This window comes from Gymnogyps californianus, chromosome 11 (genome assembly GCF_018139145.2).
Source record: "Gymnogyps californianus isolate 813 chromosome 11, ASM1813914v2, whole genome shotgun sequence".
In the NCBI taxonomy this organism is placed as follows: Eukaryota; Metazoa; Chordata; class Aves; order Accipitriformes; family Cathartidae; genus Gymnogyps; species Gymnogyps californianus.
Genome location: NC_059481.1, coordinates 3,941,828 through 3,963,875, shown reverse-complemented (window position 1 = coordinate 3,963,875; position 22,048 = coordinate 3,941,828). Strand labels below are relative to the sequence as shown.

General features: G+C 36.3%; 1 protein-coding gene across 1 annotated transcript; it reads right to left on the bottom strand.

Moving 5' to 3' along the window:
• Positions 1 to 872: 872 nt before the first annotated feature.
• On the bottom strand, positions 873 to 18,791 carry NRG4 (neuregulin 4). Its single transcript, XM_050903556.1, has 5 exons — positions 18,737 to 18,791; positions 14,534 to 14,627; positions 6,450 to 6,599; positions 1,553 to 1,632; positions 873 to 1,457 (listed from the first exon to the last, which is right to left on the bottom strand). Exons 1-5 carry the CDS (start codon positions 18,744 to 18,746, stop codon positions 1,441 to 1,443), a joined length of 351 nt encoding a protein of 116 aa, XP_050759513.1. The 5' UTR covers positions 18,747 to 18,791; the 3' UTR covers positions 873 to 1,440.
• Between the last annotated feature and the right edge of the window lie 3,257 nt (positions 18,792 to 22,048).

Here is a 22,048-nt window from a genome sequence, read left to right as displayed (position 1 = left end):
ACCCTAGGAATAGAAGCTTATTCAACATTTTCTTTGCACCTGTATTTTTATACACCTCCAGATTGTTTATTTCAGAGATAAGAAATCTGCGTTCTGCGTTTTCTCCCCTTTCAATTCCTGAAGTTTTCTCAATTAATTTTCTCTTCAATACAAGCTTATAAATCCAATATAATGAGCTGCTAGGTAATGTGCCATTATGGTAACATATCTGATTTTTGCTGGTTTCAGCCTCCAGTGCTAGAAATGAGTTGAAAAGAAAATTGTTCGGTTCATATTTTCTATGCCTCTGACTAAGGAGACAGTCTCTTTGTGTTGTCAAGGCAGAAACAGAGATGGACCATGTCATTTGGCCTCTCTTTTTCTGAGTAAGAGAATGCTGTAAGGAACCAGATAGTGATATATAATATACTGGTGTGATCAACAAATGGTTATGTGAATAAAACAAATAAATCTTTAGAGAGGGCAGCACTTGTTCAGCCAAGACACCTGCTTGGATAATATTTAGTGTCAGGAATGGACCTGATGAATAAAATTCCTGACTTCTAGTATCTGAAATATCAACTGGAAAATTTAAGGTAAGGTTTAAGTCTCCCTCAGTACTGAGATTTTCAGAACAAAGCAAGACAAAAATAAAACCATCAAGGAAGGTGTCTTGCTTAATATTAGGGACATATACCAAACAAAGGGTAAATACTCTGCCTAGTACACTTCTTTTAACCATTATCAATCTCTTTTCTTAATGTTTTCTTTTAATTTGAATTAAAATCTTGTGCCAGGAAGCTGGCCAATACACTAGCCGTGGTACCTCATGCTCATGTTGTCTTACTATTAAAAAAAAAAAAAAAAAAAAAAAAAAGTTAGTATTAGCTGGAGAAAGGTACTTTTTTCCCCTACATCTGGTAAGTGTATCTGAAACAAGCCAAATTCTGGGCACGTATCACAGATACAAATTTTGAAACTATTGAATCAAGACAGTCCTCAACTCCTCTGGGGCAATCCTGTGAAAAAGGACAATCCTATCAAAAATGCGTAGTATTACCTGATGTTAAAAACCCTATGATTATCTCATATTCTCTGTGCAGTGAAAAGATTATTCCATATTTCCCATGCAGTAAAACCCAAAATTATCTCATGCTTCTACCTGTGCATTATTGAAAACAGTAGCTTGTCTTGAAAAATCTCACAAAATTCAAACATAAATTATAGTGATTATAGTGATTTCTGTATAATTTGATACACCTTTAAAAATACATAGAAACTCTAATAAGTGCAACTGTTTCTCTTTATGTCTTAGTTGCAGTCTTCTCCAACACATAAGTAAGCCTCCTATTTCAGTCTACTTTCTTCTCTCATCTTGCTTACCACATCATCCTCTACAACTATTGTATTCTTAGGGTTGCTCTGCATGTTGTTTTTCCACCATTCTTCCACTCTAATGCTTTACTCTGTTATTATTTCTGAAAAATAAACAAAACACATGCTTTTCATTAAAGAAAACTTCCTCCCCTGCCTTCCTTATGGACTCCAATCATTTAACTTTAAATGTACTCACTGTTGCAGCCATTGCTGCTTGTAGTTTCAACCAGGTTGGCACCACACTCTGAAGAACTCGTCCTTGGAATGGAAGCTTTCCTGACCATAAGAAACAAAAACAGACAACAGGGAGAAAAAAAAAAAACACACACACACAGTGAAAAAATTTATCAGTGAAAAAAGTTATCAGAGAAGAGACAAATTAATTGAATGATGCTTCCCCTGAAAAAAGTGACACAGATCTTCTGCAATTACTTTCTAATTAATACTCAACATTTTTGAGAGGCACGTATTTGAGGAAGAACAGAGATCAGAGGCAGGAACAGCACTCAGAACTACATGGCTTCTCTCCTGAAGTTAATGTTCCTGTTTGTCTGATTTCTCAGATCTTTATGTAAGCAATTAGTGGATATCACAAAATTATTTAATTTATCATTAACTCTCTTAGCATTTGGAAGTGAAATATCAATAATGTGATATTTTCCACACTTCCTTGAGGAGAAACAGATCTTTTAAATAGAGCTGATCTCTTGCTGTCTCTTTTAATAGTAATTAGACATCTGCTCTCTTGAGAAGAGTCATGAGCTATTCTCCTTTCTGTCCAGTTTGTGTCCTGTGGTGATAACTCCTCCACAAAGTCTGTTGTCTTGGACAGCTTAAATGGCTTTATTCCTAGACCCTGTTGTTTTGGCTGGCTGAGTTCCTGTTCATCACTATACACTTACCTTACAGGTAATTTGGCATTTCAACATGGACTTATAATATAGAAATGGATTGCAGATTTATTTTAGTTTTCCCTAGGGTTTTCTCTATTCCTCTAAGCTGTGTATGTGGCATTCAGGCCTCTATTGTTTTTAAATAAAAGCTGACTTATGTGGAATCTATACTAATCAGCTGCCTTTCTTATTCTTCTTCCAGTAACCCTTGTACAATATGTTTCTGGAGAAAGAAGGCCAGATGGACCTGTACTGATAGGTGAACTGCTTGTAGCAAAATATGCCATTTGTTACCTCAGTAACAATGTGATAGCAAGGATTTTTGCATACTTTCCTGTTTTCCCCAGGTCAAAACGATAGGCTTTATCAGTACCATTTGTTGGCAGGGTATGTGTTTGTTTCAAGACAGAGAGCGGCTAGATCTGGATTTGCTCTACCTCCATACGCTCTGCTCTGCTAACAGGTTATGCAGCTCCTGGGCCTAAAGCTGCAGAGAAGCCTAGTCCAATCCAAGACATCTTTTCTGTGTTAAATAGCAAGTCACTCTCATAAAACCAGTTCTGATTTAAAAAAAAAAAAAAAAAAAAAAGATAAGTTTTACATTCACAATGTAAATATTTGACTATCTTTGCTAACGTACAATTGTTGGCATGATGCCATATCTTCTAGTGAATCCCAATAGCTAGAAATAGCAATAGTTTTATGTGCTGAGCTTTTACAGGAATGTAGCAAACAGAACTGAGCATGCCCTTTAAAGATTGGGATTCCCCCTTTGACAGAGAAGTGACGTTTATTGCCTATGAAACAACACATTCCTGGAGAAAACTTGATATAGGAAGCTAATGTACTGAACTGGTTTTCACATTAATTTTGGGTGTGGACTGTACTGTTCTTATGAGTTCTTACAACATGATATAAAATTGTTTTACAAGACTCATCTTTGAGGAGACATAAAAGCATAGTCTTTTCTTTGCAACAACATTCTCATCATTTTTTCACAAAGTAAATTAAAGCTACTCACTTTACTACCTAAATAATTATATTCTATCAACCTGGGACTCACTAAGATAGCTCTACAGTAACCTTTCCTTCAGCAGGTTCCAGCAAGTGGGAGGTTTAACCCTAGACTACTGTTTATCTTTTCCAGTTTTAAGCTGCCTTTTCTCATCACCAGTCCTTGACCACTTCGCCCTCTTCCCTCCCTCCATACTCTGCTGCTCCTTCCACTCAGACCTTCAGTTCCTCTCCTCTATTCTGTTCTACTTTCCATCATTCTCACCCTCTAGCCATTTCAAATACTGTGTTTCTTCATTATCTTTGATTCTCTCTCCTCCTTCTCCTTGTAGGTTTGCTTTCCCAAACCATACCATCTTGATGAATCCTAGTAAATAATCAAATACAGCATGAAATCAGCTTAACAGAAGACTGATGGCAGATTGGAAAAAATAAATCCTCGGCTGATAAAAATGTGATGACTCAGCTAAATATAAAAGGAGAATTATTTCCCACTGTTCACCCACAGCTTTTCATATGCAGCCCTTTTCTTTTAGGGGTTACTTCCACTGTTACTTATGATTTGTTTTTATAAGCAGAGCAATGAAATCCTTTCTCTCTGCCATTGTATGCTGAATGGATTTGTTTGTAGGGAGCATTATATGCGCTTGCACATGCCTGGTCCTGAAATCTGCCCCAAGCAGCCTGAGAGAAAGAAAACTTGGAAAGGAAGGGGGGAACAAGTGATGACAGGGACAAGAAAACAGACCACTGATTTCCTAAATTCTAAAAGATTTGATGTATAATATTTAGGGATTCAGTTTCTGTATCCTAAATTGCAATTAATATCTCCTCTTCTGCATCCCTCCAGATTGCATTACTGTTTATACTAAAACCGCACTAGAATCCTCTGCTGAAAGAGCCACAGAAATGCTACTAACACACTGGGGGGGGGGAAAAACTCTCTGCCTTCTGATTCTGGATCAAACATATTTGTTAATAAAGTGTAATAGTGGAAACTTGATAGCACAATATTTCTCTTAACATTTTAAATTTAATATATCCTGTCAAGAGGACAAGTCAAGGATGACGCAAACTCTCAGCTAACCCTTACAAGCCCTGGTTCCAACCTCTTCCACAATGTTATGATACAGGTGGCAGATCAAATTTGGGAAAAAAACATAATAATAATATTAATGACAGCTGCTAGCAATAATTCTTGTTTATACAGCTGAAAAGAGGGGAGTAGATTAAAGTACCCACTTGAGACTCCTCTTATATGTTGGTCACTTCAGTCAAGAGATAAGGACTTTTAGATGTAAAGTGTTTCTTTTATAGATGAGTTCTCTAGCAGAAGATGATTGTGCTACATCAGCCTCTGAAGTGTAAAGGTAAGACAATTTTTAGCCAGTTACGTTCTTTTCTTTATACTAAAGAAGTTGATCATGATTTTATGAGATTTCCCAAGCTAGTCTGGTATGTAAGATAGGTTCAAGGGCAACTATGTTAAGGTTGAGTTGCTGCCCCTGTTATTTTTCTAATAAAGATGCCCTACTACTTGTTCTGCCAGTTAGGTAAAGCTTGAGTAAATTGATTTCCTATAAAGAAACAGAGTAGTTGAGGTTCATCTTCCAACTGTCTAATAAAAGACTTGCACAGACCTGTCAGTGCTGTTATTCTAAACTTCTGTACTTTGCAATGCAAGGCTCTTTGACCATAAAACTCAGTAGATTGTGTCTCCAGCCTTCCCCTAATTTTACGGTATGCAAGAGGAAGGGGATCTTTTAACAGATTACTCTCTGAAGACTTTTTTTCTGTTCTCAGAGACAAGCTTTACTTCTAAAGAAATACTCTCCGTACCTCTATGAGACTTGAATGAATTTTTCTTTAGTCAGTTAAAGCTGTATTCTATTCTAATAACTTTATAGTAATCTGCAAATGTTCTTTAGCGAACAACTGCTGTAGCATTCCACTGCTAAGACAGGATTAATTTAACTGACTAAGGTGGGGGATATCCTCTACAACAAATTCTTTTTTATACAAACTCTGTTTTGTCAAATGCTCTCTGTCTTTTCTAAAGATATTCAGCTATGGGAAAAATTGGCATTCAGTGGGTTTCCATGACAGCAGCTGAGGTAAAACTAGACCAGCTATTCCAAAGGTCACTCATTGAAAGGCACTGATCAGAGAGGTTGATTTGGCAATGTGATTATGGGAGAGCAAAGAACAGAATTGCAAGAAACTTAGGTTGTCATAACCAAGGAGAAATGCAGCATAGGAGAAAGAGGAAGAGGCTGCAAGTCTGTGATGGCTAAGAATTACAGGGGCTAGTAAGTTCCCTCATAAAGGCATAAATACATATTAACAGTGTATGACAAAATGAGCTCTTACAAAAAGTGCTGTACTCTAAAAACAAGAGGGGACATAGGAGGTTGACTTGCGTACATAAATGCAGAGAGTAAGTGAAGACAGTAAGTTTGTTTGGGTTTGGTGTAAGGGTACTGATACACGTACAGCATCAAGTAGTTGACTTAATCCCAGTAACTGCTTACGTGTTTTCATTCGAAGTCCTAATATGCCTTAAATGCTACTAAAACCAAACCTGCAGTACTTGCTGTCTGGCGCTGACATTTTCACGCTACTCAAACATGGATCATCCTGGATACATGAGTTAGCCCTCCGATTTGTTCTAGATGTTAGTTAATAAACATCTGCCTGGGATTATTCTTGAATTTGATTCTTTCCTTAGTTTTCCTTTTTAAACCAGGAGCTGTAAAGGAATTGGGAGCTAATGGCACCAGTTGGTTTGGCTGCCAATTCAATGCAGTGGAACAGTTTCTGATCCCTAAGCACTTTGGTAATTTGCTTCTACTTCTCCATCTTTGACAACATAAGGGTTGACTAATATTTTAAAATGTTAGCGCTCACTCTAGGTAGACTGTAAAATCTCTCAGAAATGGGTGTACTACATGTATTTTTTACAAAGCAACTATGAGTAATAGCTTAGAAAAGACACTGAGAAAACTACAAGCCAGGAAGTAAAATATTACAAGCAACAAGTGAGACATCCACATTAATTATGCTGAATAACCATACAAACCTTATGGATAATTCATTACATACTTTTACATTCAAATAATTAGTACATGATTACCAGAAGAAATTTCTACTTGATTAAATAGCTTCAGCACTCTGAAGTACTTTTACCTGCAAAGGAAGTAGAATGCTCCAATTACAAGAACTCCTAGAAGAAGAAGTGAAGCCAAGAAAGCTGCAAACAGGTCACCTTTTGTTTGGGACTTGATGCTGGGCAGCAAGACTTCCTCACAACGGGCTCCTGTGTAATTCTCAATACACCTGGGAAACCAAGATTTATTTGGATTAGATGGTAACTTGTCATCTAATATGAAAAGCACAAAGGCTTCTTTTGGTCTTAAGTGGGGAGAGAACTTGTTATGGCATAATTCAAGGTTTATATTTGCTTCACAGCAAGTTTTCTTATGGAATTTCTACTCACCTCGTATTTCTGGAACAAAGGGAATTGGGCATGTTGGGCATCAAGTTTATATTCTGATCCATACTGCTTTTATACATTAAACCATATCTTTCTTAATACATTCATTGGCTTAGCAATATACTTCACAATGGTGTACTTCGCAGTTAAATCTGCCTCCTCCACTGGCAGATTTAATTAATTAAATCCCCCTCTTTAGTGTTAACTGTGTCATCCCACTGGTTCTCACACAGTAGTCATGCTTTCTTTTCCTCCTTTCATGTAACTTTCTAGCTTGCTTTGTTGAAGAGCTAGTACTGTCAGCTAAGTAGATCAAGGAAATGGGAATTCATTGAGATACAGTACACCTTAAATTGCAGAAGTAGTTTATGCAGTGTAATAGTTCATGCCAGAACATGTTACATGCTTGGTGAATGACCCTCTGTTGGAGAAACCTAGCTAAACGTCTTCTCTACTATGCTTATTTTATGTATTGAGTTTCTGAAAACTTCTGAAGAAAGGATTAAAATGAACATGGTATTTTACCATGGTAAAATGGTATGATATTTTATTAAAAATAAATAAAATTAATGGCTTAGTAATTCATATTGAGTCAAAAATAGATAGGCTGAAGCTAAACTAATCTTCATTTCTCTTCTATTTTGCACTTATTCTGCTAAGTTTTCTTAAGGAATTTATTGCATTATAGAAAACGGAAAGCACTTCATTCAATAATTACATTCTGCATGTATCTTTTATGTACGTAAATTTGCTTCTCTCTGTTTGTATTACTAAAGATCATGCTCCTTGCTATTTCTGGTACGGAAGTCATAATAATCTGTGACATAAGCAATTTCAGGCCCCAGCTGAGAAAAATGGGCTGAACTCCGTAACGTATTTGAAGTTCTCAACTGCCATTGGCAGCTGCAAGGTATAATTTCAGATGAGGGATAAGAAGGCAGAGTGGGGAAGAACTGCCAAAAAGAAAGATGTCTAGCATATCTAAATAAGACAAATGGATCACTGTGAACACACCAACATGCATGCTTGATGTGACTCTCAGCACTGCTTTCTGTAGATTATGGACCGCTATTTCAGTACTACTGGTCTAAACTATTGCACAAAGAATTACTACCATTTCTTTTAATTCTTTGCCTTTGGAAATAAAACGGAAGATTTAGACACTAGAAGAAAGATTCAATTATCATCATATATTAAAGCTGTGCAACTGATCAAACAGCCACCATCTACTAAGGACAATGTGTGACTTTTCAAAGTTACTATGTTTGACTGCTGGGAGAAGGAAGGGTAGGCAGACTGCTCTGATTGCTTGAGATAATGTTCCAGATATTTACTGTAAGTATAGTGGCATTTCAGTGGCCTATTTCTGAAATACTGTAGAATACTTTAAGAATAGAAGTGTAGTTTGAGTGGAGCATTGTTCTCTAGCAAGTGAGAGAGAAATGCTTTGGAGAGCTGAATAGAATAACAGGGATAGAAAATGGAATATAAAATTCATAGAAGTATTCTTGAATACCAATGAAAACTGGAGAATAATGCAAGGCTAAAATGACACAGGAAGAAAAAATAAATAGGTTTTGGCATCAAATTAAGGCTCATGGAAAAGTTCTAGAGAATGAGTGTAAAGGGAGTAAATCAGTAGCCTAAAGAGAAAAATGAAGCAGGAGGAAGAAAAGACAGTCCTTCTAGCTGAAGAGAGCTGCATATAGGATTAGGTAAAAGGTTAGGGTTAGAGAACTGTTGTGATACAGTAGAGTGAGTTGGCATGAACAGTGCATGGAAGCCATATTCATGTTCTGCGAAAGACCATGGAAAAAAAATTGGGAATGTGATGACAGTGTAGCAAAAAGGTCACTGAGATTGTAGCCACTTTCTACTAAATAGAAAACAGAACCAGATGCTTAAGGTAGTCACCAGTCTTCAAGAGGGAAAGGAGCCAGCAGGCCTAAGACTGCAAGGGGAAAACTATAGCCAATATGAATCCAAGGCAAAGGGAAAAAGACCTACACTAAAAAAGCACATACAAAAGTTAAACATCCTGGATGCTGAACCTATTAATTCTTCTGGGATGTAACAAAAACAAGTTTTAGAAACATGTTTTCCATGACTTGCCAGTTTGATAGTATCTGTTTAACTGTGTGCAATGGATTAGGGATTACAAAGCTACCCATCCACTTTCTCTAGGCTGACCTGTTGACATACTTGCTGAAAGTGATTCCATGCTATGCAGAAAATACTGTCATGTAACCTAAAAATGATGGAGGTTTTCATAGAAATAGGAAAATTGAGATGAGGTATCTCTTGGTTACATTTAAATAAACAAAATTATAGCTAATGTGACCCTACCAACAGGCTCTGCTACAGTTAGGGCATTTCTGAAAATCCAGATGTTCAAATATTGGCTTGCACAAGCTTTTATGAAGTCATCAGTGGTGATGTATGAACAGGTGAAGGACTATGTTAAATATAGAAGCAACTGATGATTTAAGACAACCAAGAGAGGGAAAGGTTTCTACTGTAAGTCCTTTCCTAAAATTGGTGGGAAGGAAACTAAGCAGACTTCAATAATTAGCAGTGGAACTCACTCGGAAGATGTGCTTATCCCATGGCATTAGCAGAGCTCTAATAATTTCAGTGTTCATAGTTACATACACAGTGACTGCAAGCAAGACAGAAACGTAGTCTCTAACAAGCATGTGGGCTATGAACATAATCCAGACTGATGGGATCTATATAGTGTCTCCTAGAGGCAGTCAGTCTTACTATACACAGACTTAAAAGTCAGTAGCAACTCATAGTTTATCTTGTTTATAATGGATGCCTAAAAGTAGAGCACAAGTTAAGCATAACACACTTGCAGTTGTTAATATGGCAGGCAACTGTGCTTCTGCACTTGAATAAATGAGTGCAAGACAGAGAAGCCTGCTTCTAGGCTATAGTAAGAGGGAGTTACGTTAATTAAGTCTTGTGGTCACTAGACCAGGTGTTGTTGCTCATCATCATCTGCATGCTGTTAGCCTGCTGTTTCAGCACATGCTGTCTGTTGGCTTTAAATGGTCCTACTATGTAGCATTCCAAAGTTGATTTTTAAAATGGAAAAAAGGTCTTCCCTCTTCTAAGAAATTAGAATTTCTAATTCAATCAGAGCTGAAAGACAACAGCCTTCAAATGTTTGAGGAAAAGCTGTGAGACTAGAAACTCCCATTTTCAGAGAGCATTTTCAGATTTCTGCTTTCCTAGATGCCTGCACATGCATGCACACACGCCCACACCTCTTGTCAGATGCGATGAGCCAGCCTTAACTGTTGTATACAAACTTACTATAGGAGCTGTGCTGGGGACAAAACACTAACACAATATATGTAAAGAAATTCACAGAATCTTTCAACATAGCATATTAATCAAAACTACCCATATCAGCATCAATACAAGGTGGAAGGAAATAGACTGCATTGAATAAGATGTCAGGAGATGACCAGCGGGTTTGCAATTATATTGATTCTTTACAATCTGGTCAGTAACTAAAATAGAAGCGTAACAGCCCTGCAATAACACAAGGCATTACTGCTGTCTCATTTGTAGATGCAGTTCATGAGACAGTGCAAGTGATCTACTGCCTGTCTGATTTAAGTAAGAAGGTAAAGTTTCTTTCTCTTCCAGACTCTAAGGTGTGTGTCATAAGCAAGTATCTGACAGACGTTAAAAATTGAAGTAGGATTTGAGTCAAATATGCACACAGACTCCCATTGCTTAGTATTATACTATAAGAGTCTTGACTTTAGTTTTCGTTTAGTCGTCCTTTAGTCAGGAAAAACCTGGATGCTTTTTGGTATAAAAATTACTTGCATGTAAATACAAAGCTCTAAGCAGAAAAAGACAGCTGGAAAATTATCTGCTTGTCAGCGCCATTCAGATTACACGGCTGATAGCTTCAAAATCACCATAATCTTCAGTCTGTAGCAGGCTCCTAAAAGTTGTCCTAATCCATGCAATATAAGGGCATCTAGTAAGTATGAAAAAGAATTTGAAGCCAAAGTGAATAGGCAATGGCAAAGTTAAGTGGAAGCCCTAAGCAGCTTTTTTAAAAGTTTTGTGTTCAGAGGAGTTTCAAAACTGTTACTCTGAAGCTGTATTCATATACATAGAGAGTAAAATAAAAATGCTACTACTGGAGAGAAGTTGAAAGTATGGGTTATTTTCCCTTAGAACTCCCTTACCTATGTGTTTATATGGCAAGCTTTACCATATCTGGCAGTGATATTAATTCTGATCACTAATACTTTTCAAACACATAAGATAATGTTGCATTTTATATTTTATGTCCCATTAAAAATAAATCTTAATTATTGACTTTTTTTGGCTATACTTTTCGTCTGTATTCTAGCTTTTGTTCCTACCTTTCAAGCTAAAAGCAGAATTGAAAAATACTAATTGGACACTTTGTTTTCAGAAGAGCCTGGGATATGCGAAAATACAGTTTTGGAGGCCGAGAAAGAAGAAAAGCCCAGATGAGTGGGAAGCCCTTCACTGGCAACTTGCAGCGTGTATATTATGAAGGCTTACGGCACAGCAGGTATATCAGTCGTGGGGACATTTGAAAAAGAGAATGAAGGACCCATCTCAGAGAAGGAGCCCGACAAGGATGGGGTATACAGAAGGTGATAGAAGGAATTTGCACGGGATTTATTGGATTAGTATAGGAAAGGTGGAGGAGCGATTGGATTAGGGTGGAAGCAAAGGAAGGGGAAAGTAGAGATATCCTTTAACCATACACAGGAATTTCAGGGAGGAGCTTTCCAGGGTCTGCCTCTGTCCCTTGCAGTACTTAGCCTGAACGCACTGTCCTCTGCAGAATATGATCCCTTCCTCAAAAGGAGAGCATTCACTATTAATTTCTGTATGCACTGCCCCGAGAAGCAGAGGAGCTGTGTTTGTGTGGTCTTATACCATCTGTATTTTGTCTGAAATACAGAAAGAAGGCTCTCAGAAATCTGCCATGTATAAGACAAAATGGAAGTACCAGAGCTTCCCCTCAGACAACAAAATCTTCACTTATTTCTGCACTGCATTAATTAATGATCATGAGACAGCTGTGCATCAGGTACTGAGGCAAACAGCTTTCAGCCTCATGTTTTATGATACAGCTGAGGCAGCCACTTTTCCATCCTTCTCCATTCCGCTGCATGTTTATTTAGTACATTTGAGCATTCCTGGGTTTGAAGCTCATCTTGTTTATGGTGACAGGTGCGCCTTTTGCTGCTGAGAACATGAACTCATTGTTAGGAAAGGAATGAGGGAAGATGGCAGCTGAGCAACTTCATGTTTTAACACACATCAGCTGTATTTAAAATCTGCTAATGTTGCACAGGGAAGGGGGGTCAACTAATGTTTTGTTTCTATTAAATCTCTACCTTGTATATAGATCCATTTCTGAGTGGTAAAAATAACTGAAATTCCAAAAGTAAACAGTGGCTTTTAATTTGTTAGCATGCTACAAAATACGTATTTCTAAAGAATTATGCAGTTTTCCTAGTTACGTTGTGAAATTACTTCCAATGATGTTGCATCAGGTAATCTGGACTAACTATGTTTAGCAAAACACATTTGTGTAAATAAGTAGCATGTCAAGCCAAATGTATTTTAAGGTATTTTTATAGTTTCTTAGTCTGTTCTTGCTCCATTTCCCCCTTTTAATCAATGCTGTACTAACGATCATTCAGCCTTTGATTCTAAAACTGATTCAATTTTTTCTGTTGGTGGGAGACGATCATTTGAGAACACTTGGAAGCTTTAGGTGGGGTTTGGCAGAAACCTGCATGAAAGAAACTGCGCAACTGTGTGATGATGCCAGTCTTGAAGTTCCAAAGCACCAAATATTTTTCTGAATTCTGCTGAATAGTGATGCATTTTTTCTGTTGTTTCTATTCACATCACTGCTGATTACTAAGATATCTGTGTGTAAACAAAACCTTTCTCATCTATAATTAGCCTTCTCTGACTGATTAAGGAACATGCTTAGAATGAGGACATGCTTAAATAGAATGCTGCTATTTAAACCCATATAACTTCATAATCAACCACTAGATACAGAAGAAAAATACTTGATAATTTAAATGCAGTAAGATTGCCTAACAGAAATGCTCTTAAGATGTTACTTTTCTGCTTCAGCAGATTATAAAATCCTCTCGTACCTGAATTACAAATGACTTCATTTGGAGCCCTTTTAAAGTGGAAATAATCTACACTGACTAGCTTGTGCTCCTGAAGAATGAATTGTTCTGAGTATTTGTTACTTCATATTTACAGTTATTGCATCAAATGCACCTTCCTCATTACACAGTCTGGCAGTAGTTGAGAGGGTGCTTTGAAATTGTGTAACTGATGCTGTTTAGTCTAATCATTCTTTTTTCATTTAAGTATTTTAATATCAGTGATTTGGGATTCCTTCTAGAAAAAAAAATGCGTATTTCAACGTCTTACTTTTTGTGTGTAGTATTCATTTTACATCGCGTAAGCTTGCAAGGTTTAGCAGTTAGAATAAATCATCATCCTACAGCACTTTGGAGCTTTATCCTCACTTCTGGATCTGATTCATTGTGTGACATTGGACAGTATGCTTAATGACAGTGACATGCTGTGTATATTTTTCAATGAGCATTTACCACAAAATTGCCTCTTCTCATCTACTAGATGAATTTATGTGCTTGAGTTTAAATGTTTAAATTGAACTGTCCCAAACAAAAGAAAGAAATACTTTAATTAGGCATCTTAGAAAAGATTTTGTTTCCTCCTTCAACTGTTTCATCCAGTTACCATTAGTTATAGCTCAAAATTGAAGAGGGAGCAGAAGTTGCCAAGGAAGAAAAAAAGGTAATATCCTTAAGTGTATGTAATGCGCGTCTGAATGCCCATTATTATGTTAAGTAAACCCATTAAATTAACCATAATTTATTTTGATGAACGATAACGCAGAATTAGTAAATGCAGAACCATGAAAAATTAGAATTTAATTTAGCATCTACTTATGTCTTGGTAAATGAGAAAATAAAAGGATAGGGCTGTATTTATGCAGGAAACTTATTCACATGCAAAAATAGGAAGTGCTTCTTTTGCAGTGTGCTACATGGGCTTCAAAAAGAATGGTCCCATAAACGAATGGTGTAAGAAGTATTTGCTGCCTTGATGTTTCTTTATCAAGTGGTCTTTGACACTGTAAAGCTGCCCTTTGAGTACTTCAGTGAGATTCAGAGAACATAGTAAGTCTTGAATTACATTCTTTTCTCCCCTTAAAAGATTATATTCCTTTTTGACCCTCCTCATTTTGTTCAGGTCAGGCCATTTTATGTTATAAGAATTTTTGCAATATAATTCATCTGGAAGAAAACCTGGGAATGTACTTTGCCTTTCTGAATGCCTTTCCTACAGTCTGTACTCCATGAGGCAAAGGGTATTTTGTTCCTTTCTGTATTGTAATGAGGGGAGGAAATACAGCTCTAAATATAGATATCATCCTGAATGCATACGTAACTGAGAACTGTTGCACCTGTTAAACAAGTATACACCATGTATACACATTTATTTTTCTCATATTGTCATGTCTCTGCAAGCTAGGTAAGTAATCTGAGCATGAATTACTGAATTTGGAACAGCCATAGGTAATAGGTATTTTCTATTATGTAACGTTTTAACAGTAATTTCTTAAAGAAGCAAAATTGAGAAATAGTCTTTAGACAGCTACTGTCCAATACTTAAACACACAAACTTTAGTTTCACTGACCTGCAGAATGGACTGGATACAGTAGGAATCATATAACAAATCCCTCCATTTAGACAAAAAGATCCATAACTGGTGCCACAGAGTTCTTCATGATCTTAAAAATAAGACCAAAACACAGAGAAAAATAGAGACTTCTGTATTTTTATCAATAAATGGAGATCTTAATTATACTTTTGGGGAGTAGGGGTGGCTTCCTTAAAAAAAACCAACCAAACAAACAAAAAAACCCACCAAAACAAATCACCACACACAAACAAAAGCACCCTATGAACAAATAAGGTATCGGTCTTCTCTTCCTGGCCAGGAACACATAGCACTATCTATCTTGCAGAATTGTTTCATGTAATGATATGCAAAAAGATCACAAATTTATCACCATATCAGATGTGAAGCACCTAAATTATTGAATAAATGCAAAATTTCTCTTGCAGTGAGCGCAACTTTTGCATTCTCCGTTACTTCATTTGCCTTTCATGACCACAAACTGTACTGAGTACAGTGATTCACATGATGACCTATATGAAGTCTAGTTTGTCCTGTTCCAGTAGCACAAACTATCTTTAGCTTAATTAGCTTCTGTGAGAGAATCGGAGTCAGTACAGATAAACCCAGAATAGCCTCAGGTGTGGACCAGGACATTCTGAGACTGCTTCAGGCTGTATTAAGAGCTGAATCATAGCGCAGTTGGACACCACCAGGTTTTCCCACCCCAATTTTTAACGACCAATGGAGGAGCTAGCCTATGAATTATCACTTATGTAGAAGACTGCCTGTTACACTGTAATTTCCACAGATCTCAAAAAGGCTTTTTCCTAACTCAATAGGCTTCTTATATGAATTGTTAGTGTGTTAAACACAACTAGGCATTCTAATAAAACCCCAAATACAGGATACTAATGTTGGCACTGGTAGCAGCAGTTGTCCATTTTAGGCTTAAAAAGAATATCTAACTGTACCATTTCACTCTTTTGGAAAGCAGTCTAAATTTGGAAGTTGGACTGTATATATTTATGATACATTTAATGCATCAGTAACTCATTTTACATATATGCATATATATTTTTATATATGTCTTCAATCTTATGAAACCACAATATCTCAATCAAAAGAAAAATAGAGCAGTCTTCTGCCATCACAAGCGTGAGAATCATGTGTTACCTCACACTTTAGGTGTTGTTTTTGCTGTTACTTCTCCCAGAAGTTCTGAAAATAAGAATTCTGCTGTCTCACTATTTATGTATAGAAGACATGTTCTATACAAAATATAGTGTTGTTTAAGAGGAATCAAGATTTTCATTTTCTTATTTGTCCTTCAGGAAAAAGAGTTAGGGTTCCCCTTTATTCTTGCAGAAAAAAGTGAGAAGTGTGGCCATAAGACATTCTACCCTAGATGGAGCTTCTACAGCTTTGTATATAAAATAAACCTGACTTTTTCTAAGAGTAGCAGAAAAGCTTTGCTACTTCTAACCCTGTGCAACAAAAACATCGTGCATCCTGCTGTCCTCTAGACCATCTCTAGTAATTCCACTCTCCCATCTTTTCATACATCCTTCCATTTATATGATGGCATATTGACATAGGAGTGTGAATAAAGTCCTTATATTTAAGAAGGCGGCAGTTATACGACAGAGCTCAACAGGAATTCAGTTTCATGTTCATGTTATTGAAGTGCTAGCATCCAAATAGTAACTGGACCTTTTTGCATGTGTGCAGATAAATTAGGGAGCTGGAGGAGCGGGGACGTAAGGCTGGAAAGATTGCTCACGTTTGACCTTGTTGCATTGGCTCAGGATGTGGCATAGCAGAAATGTGTGTTCTGCCCTACCTTGTTAGAAGTTAAATGGAAATTTATTTTAACTCTGAAGCTTTCTGTGCTTGTCTACTGGCAATTCATTTACTGCAAGTTCACTATTAAAAGACTTTTAAAATTATTTTGCATGGGTAACAGTATAATTGCAATAGGAATAAAATGGTAACAGAAAAAAACAAGCAGGTTTTTAAACAAGAACTATAAATTATTTGATTTTAGTCTATTCAAATATAACAGTAGAACTTCTGTGACAGTGTAATTGAATTGAAGGCTACATCCTTCCTTAAATGAAGAGAGGGTATTGAATACATGAACAGTGTATCAGCATATCTATACAATTATAAGAATCAAGAGAGAAAAAGCAAAACTCAACTTTGACCTGCTCTCAACTCTATTAAGCATCTGAGGGAGTTAAGTGTTGTTGAAATTCTACTAGATGGAAAAGTGAGATGGTAGAAGGTAGGCCCCACAGAAAAATCCCTTTAGACAGCGTGTGGAAAGCCTTCAAAGAAATTCTCATGAGAATTAATGAGAACTTGTTGACCTCCTTAAAATCCTGCCTTATGGTTCTATTTCTTTTCTTCATCTTTATGCAGAAATAGGCCTGTCTCACACTGGCATAGTGGTAGAGTACTGAAGAAAACTAAATGCCTCAAGTCATTCAGGTCTCAGACCATTTGGGAGAATGATTCTCTCACTGTTATGGTGTGATCTGTGTATTAAGGACCAGCTCTGCAGCCCAACTAGACAGTTCTGTTCTGGCAAAATACCTCAGGCATTCCGTCTTAGGTCTATTAGAGAAAAGTGAGAGAGGCGGAGAGAGAGAACAAAAAGTGCCTAGGAAGCCTTCAAAACCTTTTTGATTGTAATTACAGACAATTTCTCTATGGGCTATTTCTTTCTAGAGCTAGACTTCTTTCCAGTGCTAAGGGAAAAATGGTAACCTTAATTTTACCAGTAATGAGATATTTGAAGAAACCTCTATGTCCATGTAGATCAGGTGCCCCATTTTCCATCCAGTTGTGCTTTTCATTAGTTCTATTTTGTGTATTAATACTTTGGTACTACTTATTGAACGTACCAGAGTAATACAGTATAAAGTAGATGACAGAATTATGAAAGAGAATAAAACAAAATTCAGGATGCTCTAACACTAAAAAAAAAAAATTATTAATTACTAGTAGTAGTGGGTTTTGCTACAATACAAAAATATATATTATTGTACTCTGTACCCACTTTACCGAAATGCAGTAGTTTGGATCAAATTTGACAGCTACAGCTCTGTATTTATAGACGGGAAAGTATGAAAACAACACTTTATCCCTTTAAATTTATAGTCAATGATGCAAAAGAGTATACTGGAGAATCAGAAGGGGTTCAATACAAGCCAAAACCCAATTACATTAGCATCGGTGAAGGTGTTATGATTTTTCATGAGGTAAGTCAATACATTATATTAATCTAAAAATGCAAATTGTATGCTTTGAAAGTCAAATGTATACTACATTCAGACTACCATAATCAAGACAGAAAAGTTTAACAAGTCAAGTGATGATGGGCAATTAAAAAAAAAAATACAAAAGATTTAGCTTTTTAATTAATACAACTGTAGAAACTCTGTCAACATATGTTCTACATTATATATATGTCTTTTGATATATCCTTCTATGTGAGAGATTAAATAAAGAGAAGTAGGACACAAAAGTTACTTTTAAAAACAGTCAGTTTTTGGTGGGAGAAGTGAAGAGGAATGAAACAAGATTGTTCTTTCTAACGCTAGACTGTGAATACTTAAAACTGGCAGAGGTAATAGCAGCCTCTAAATACACTGATTCTCAATTATTCTTTTTGAGGACATGCACAAAAACCTGTCCCTAAACTATCTTGTCTGTTTGCATTTAAACTTTTGTAACCTGACTGTCCTATCTATTAAAAAGAAAAACAAATAAAGGCTCAACACCACCTTAACCCCCAAAGAACCAAGCCAGCCTTGATAATCCACATGTTGACTCAGCTGTCTTGCCTAGTCCAGAGGCTAAAATACTACAGACTGTCTAATCCTGAAGTCTGCTAAAACAAAAAAGGGAAGGGGGAGGAGTGGGATACGTTGACAGAAGATAAAGGGGCTGATGCATGCTTCCTCACTTATAAGCAACTTCGGACTGTATGCTAATCAGTCACGAACTGTGAAATACTAGGATTGATCAAAGCAAACATCTCCTTAGAGAATTTGTACCACTGACCGGTGAACTCTAGTTTGCTGACTAGTAAGTGATGACAGCCCTACGGAGCAGCTGTGACAATCCCAATGGCAGCTGTCAAAATCAATGCAATTTTAATGAATTCTAATTATATATGTATACACATCCAGGTAAAGACTTGGAAGAAATTACCTGTTCGCATATTATTCCGACAACAATTTTTATTCTTGGTCAGAGGCTATTCTTCTAAAACGGCACCTAAAGACAAACAAGTAAATTTAGCATGTAATTTTTAATCCTAGTGACTTTTTTCCCTGAAGAGATAGCTATTGGAATGCATCTCGCGGTGTTGCTGCTAAGACATTTGTTGTACTTTGACAGTAATATACTGTTATATTATATGTAAGTTCCATTAATTCACAGTTAATGGCAAACATTCAAGTCTACTGTCAAGTTCAGCGAACTCCTAAGGGCAGTACTACAGAGTAAAACCAAACTCACACTAAAGCATGTTTAAACAATGAATACTTTTTTCAAACGGCCATGCTTATTCAGAATTGTAATACGTGATACTTTTAGGCAATCTAAATTATTGTTTCTGGCTAGCTAATTAAATTGACATTTGTATCTTGAAAGACAGTGCACACAACTGAACCAGTCAGGTAAGATCTTGGTGGTAGAATTCTTGCATTTCACAAACAACAACTTTCCAATTTGCAATTTCTCAGAGAGAATGTGTGTGTTTCACTTGAGTGTTTCTCATGTCTGGATGTCACGTGAAATTAGTAATATAGGCCGTGAATTTAGCAGAACTCAGCAAGGTCAAGACTTTTACAGTTATTTTTAAAATATAGAATAGAAACACTCTGCCTGGACAGAAACCAATCTTCACTTGACATTGCTAAAAAGAAACTTATTCTGTAGACATGCCAACTCTATAACCATCTAATGTTGCTATATTCTGTTTTCTTGTAAGGTACAGTCAAGATTTACTGTACCAAATAGGTTACTGAACAAGCCTAACGTGATAGATCTTATTTTTTTAATGTTTTCTCTTTTTTTCTTGATTATAATGTAAAGTGTACATAAAGTAAATATTTAAGCAAACTGTCCTATATTGGAAGAAAGATTTTTTCCCATTAAATGATCAAATAAAATAAATTATCAACTTTACCAGAAATAATTGCCTATACTTCAGCTTTTAGTAATAGGCAACTTTCTGTAGAGGCCCATTTCAAAAGGTATAATGTATTTGTACTTACTGTATAAGCAGAGAGTTCTGTTTTTCATGGGACCTCACATGGCTTCTCTAGCTCTTTAAGTGTCCTGTCCATACAAGAAAATCTGAAATGGCAGTTCCCTGTGATACTGAGCTGTAAGAGCAAGGTCCCCACCCAAAGGCTGTCCTCTTGGGCTGTCTCACAGATACGCAACTTTGCTTACTCTGTGTACACAACCAAGTACAATTAACATAGCATATGGCACAAAGACACAAACCAACATGATTCACTTCAGAATGAAAATCCTGTTTTTAAAAGAAATAAATCATCCTGGAGATGGTCATTTTTAGCAGTCAAGATCTGGATTCTTTATGTGCTGTTAAAAAAGCTTCAAATTTACATATAGCGCAATGTGGGTGAGGTTACAACAAACATGCATACAGAGGCCAAGTACAGAATAGGGTAACACCCCGTTATGCTCACAGAATCACTTGCATATTTTTCTAGGGTTACCAGTACTTCAATTTATTGCTGAATTCAAAATATTCACATAATGTAGTATATGTAAATTGCATCATAAAAATATTATATGCAGCAGTCAAAAATCTGATTTAAATTTGTATTTTATTGGAGCAAGCAGTCCTTTTTAATTTACTTTCCCTTTTCTCAGAATGTTCCACAAAATTGTATAATATCCAATAGCTCTCATAACAGAAAATATAAATAGGATATATAACCTAAATTTCAGATTAGCTCCTTTACCAGATTTAATTAGGATATGGGTCCTTGAACAGACAAAATAACTTGATTTTGCTACTGCAAAAAGGAGATCTTGCATCTCCTTTCCTTCATCTTATTGTTGGTATGCATCTCACTATCTCTCTGGTGCTGCTACTGGTATAAGTTGAACTTTTTCAGGAGATGCTTAAATCCAATGATCCAGCAGAAAATTCCTTAGAGGAAGCTGACAGTTTTCTACTGCATCAGTGTGTTAAATGGATGTGCTATGTACCTCATCAGCTGTTTGGACTAGGACTAATTGTTACACGTACTACAAATTGTATCTGAGCTGACTGCAGAGAACAAGACAGTTTGAAGAAGGGTATGGGACTACTAATTGTTTATTTTCAAACTTTGTTGCCTGCATATTCAAGGAAACAGGGTGGCGAAGGAAGGGGGTGAAAATACTTCCTAAACAATCCAAGAGGATGCATGCCGGTATGCATAATTCTGTTCTTTAAGTTCTGATAATAAGTATCACAATTTGGGGCTAAAGATCACTTTCAAAAGAGATGTTGCTGACAGCATTCACAGTTGTGGCTTTTTTTTTTTTTTAAGACTGAAAAGTAAATCATTAGGTAGTCATGTATTTATAAGTAAATGTTTTTCTCTGGGGTGTTTGTTGCACTCTGAACAGAAGTTCAAGTATGTATCAGTGTCCTAAAAAGAATAAATTGGACTCTCTATCTCATTAGAAAAGTAAGCTGATATATTGTAAAGAAAATGAAATGCTATAGCAGAAATTGTTGCTAAACTCAGTTCCAACTTGCTTACATCTATCTATGCACTGAACTGGTACTAGAAACACAAGAGCTCATTTGTGCATCTACCTAACACTTTCCAAACTCAATGTCTTCTTTTAAGACACAGCTGTAGCCTATGCTCACAGAAACTAAGAATCCAGTTCTATGATTGCTCAAATGTTTATCTTGCATGCATCTTGGGAGTTCATGAAGAATTACTCTGTGTATCAAGTTAGAGTATTTTAATATGAAATATAAAATATAGCCTATTTTGCTCTATGCCAGCTTGTTGCAAAAACTCCAGATTAGTTCTACCCTTTTCCCTACATCTTTGTCATCTAAACTGATATTAATAATACCAATACATTGTTTTAAAGATTACAGTTTATACATTACAGTTAGGTCACCTGTGTATACTGATATATATACTATTTCAGCATCTTCAATTACTTGGAAGTCCTGGGCATCTTTATTTTTGTAGTCTGAATTCATTAACAAGGGCTTCAGTTTAGGAAAGAATTTAAATCACATGTTTAGAGTTAACCATATCCTAAATCACTAAGTTAAAGCATGTTCAAGTACTTTGCTGAATGAAGCATGAACTTTATGTGTGTGTGTCACACTGAATGCTGCAAATGGGATGGAAATACTGGGTTACTATTCTGTAGCGGAGAAACCACAGATTAAAGTGAGCCACACAAGAAAATTCATACACCCTCATGCTTCTTGGGCACTAAAACACTAGGGGAAAGAATACAGTT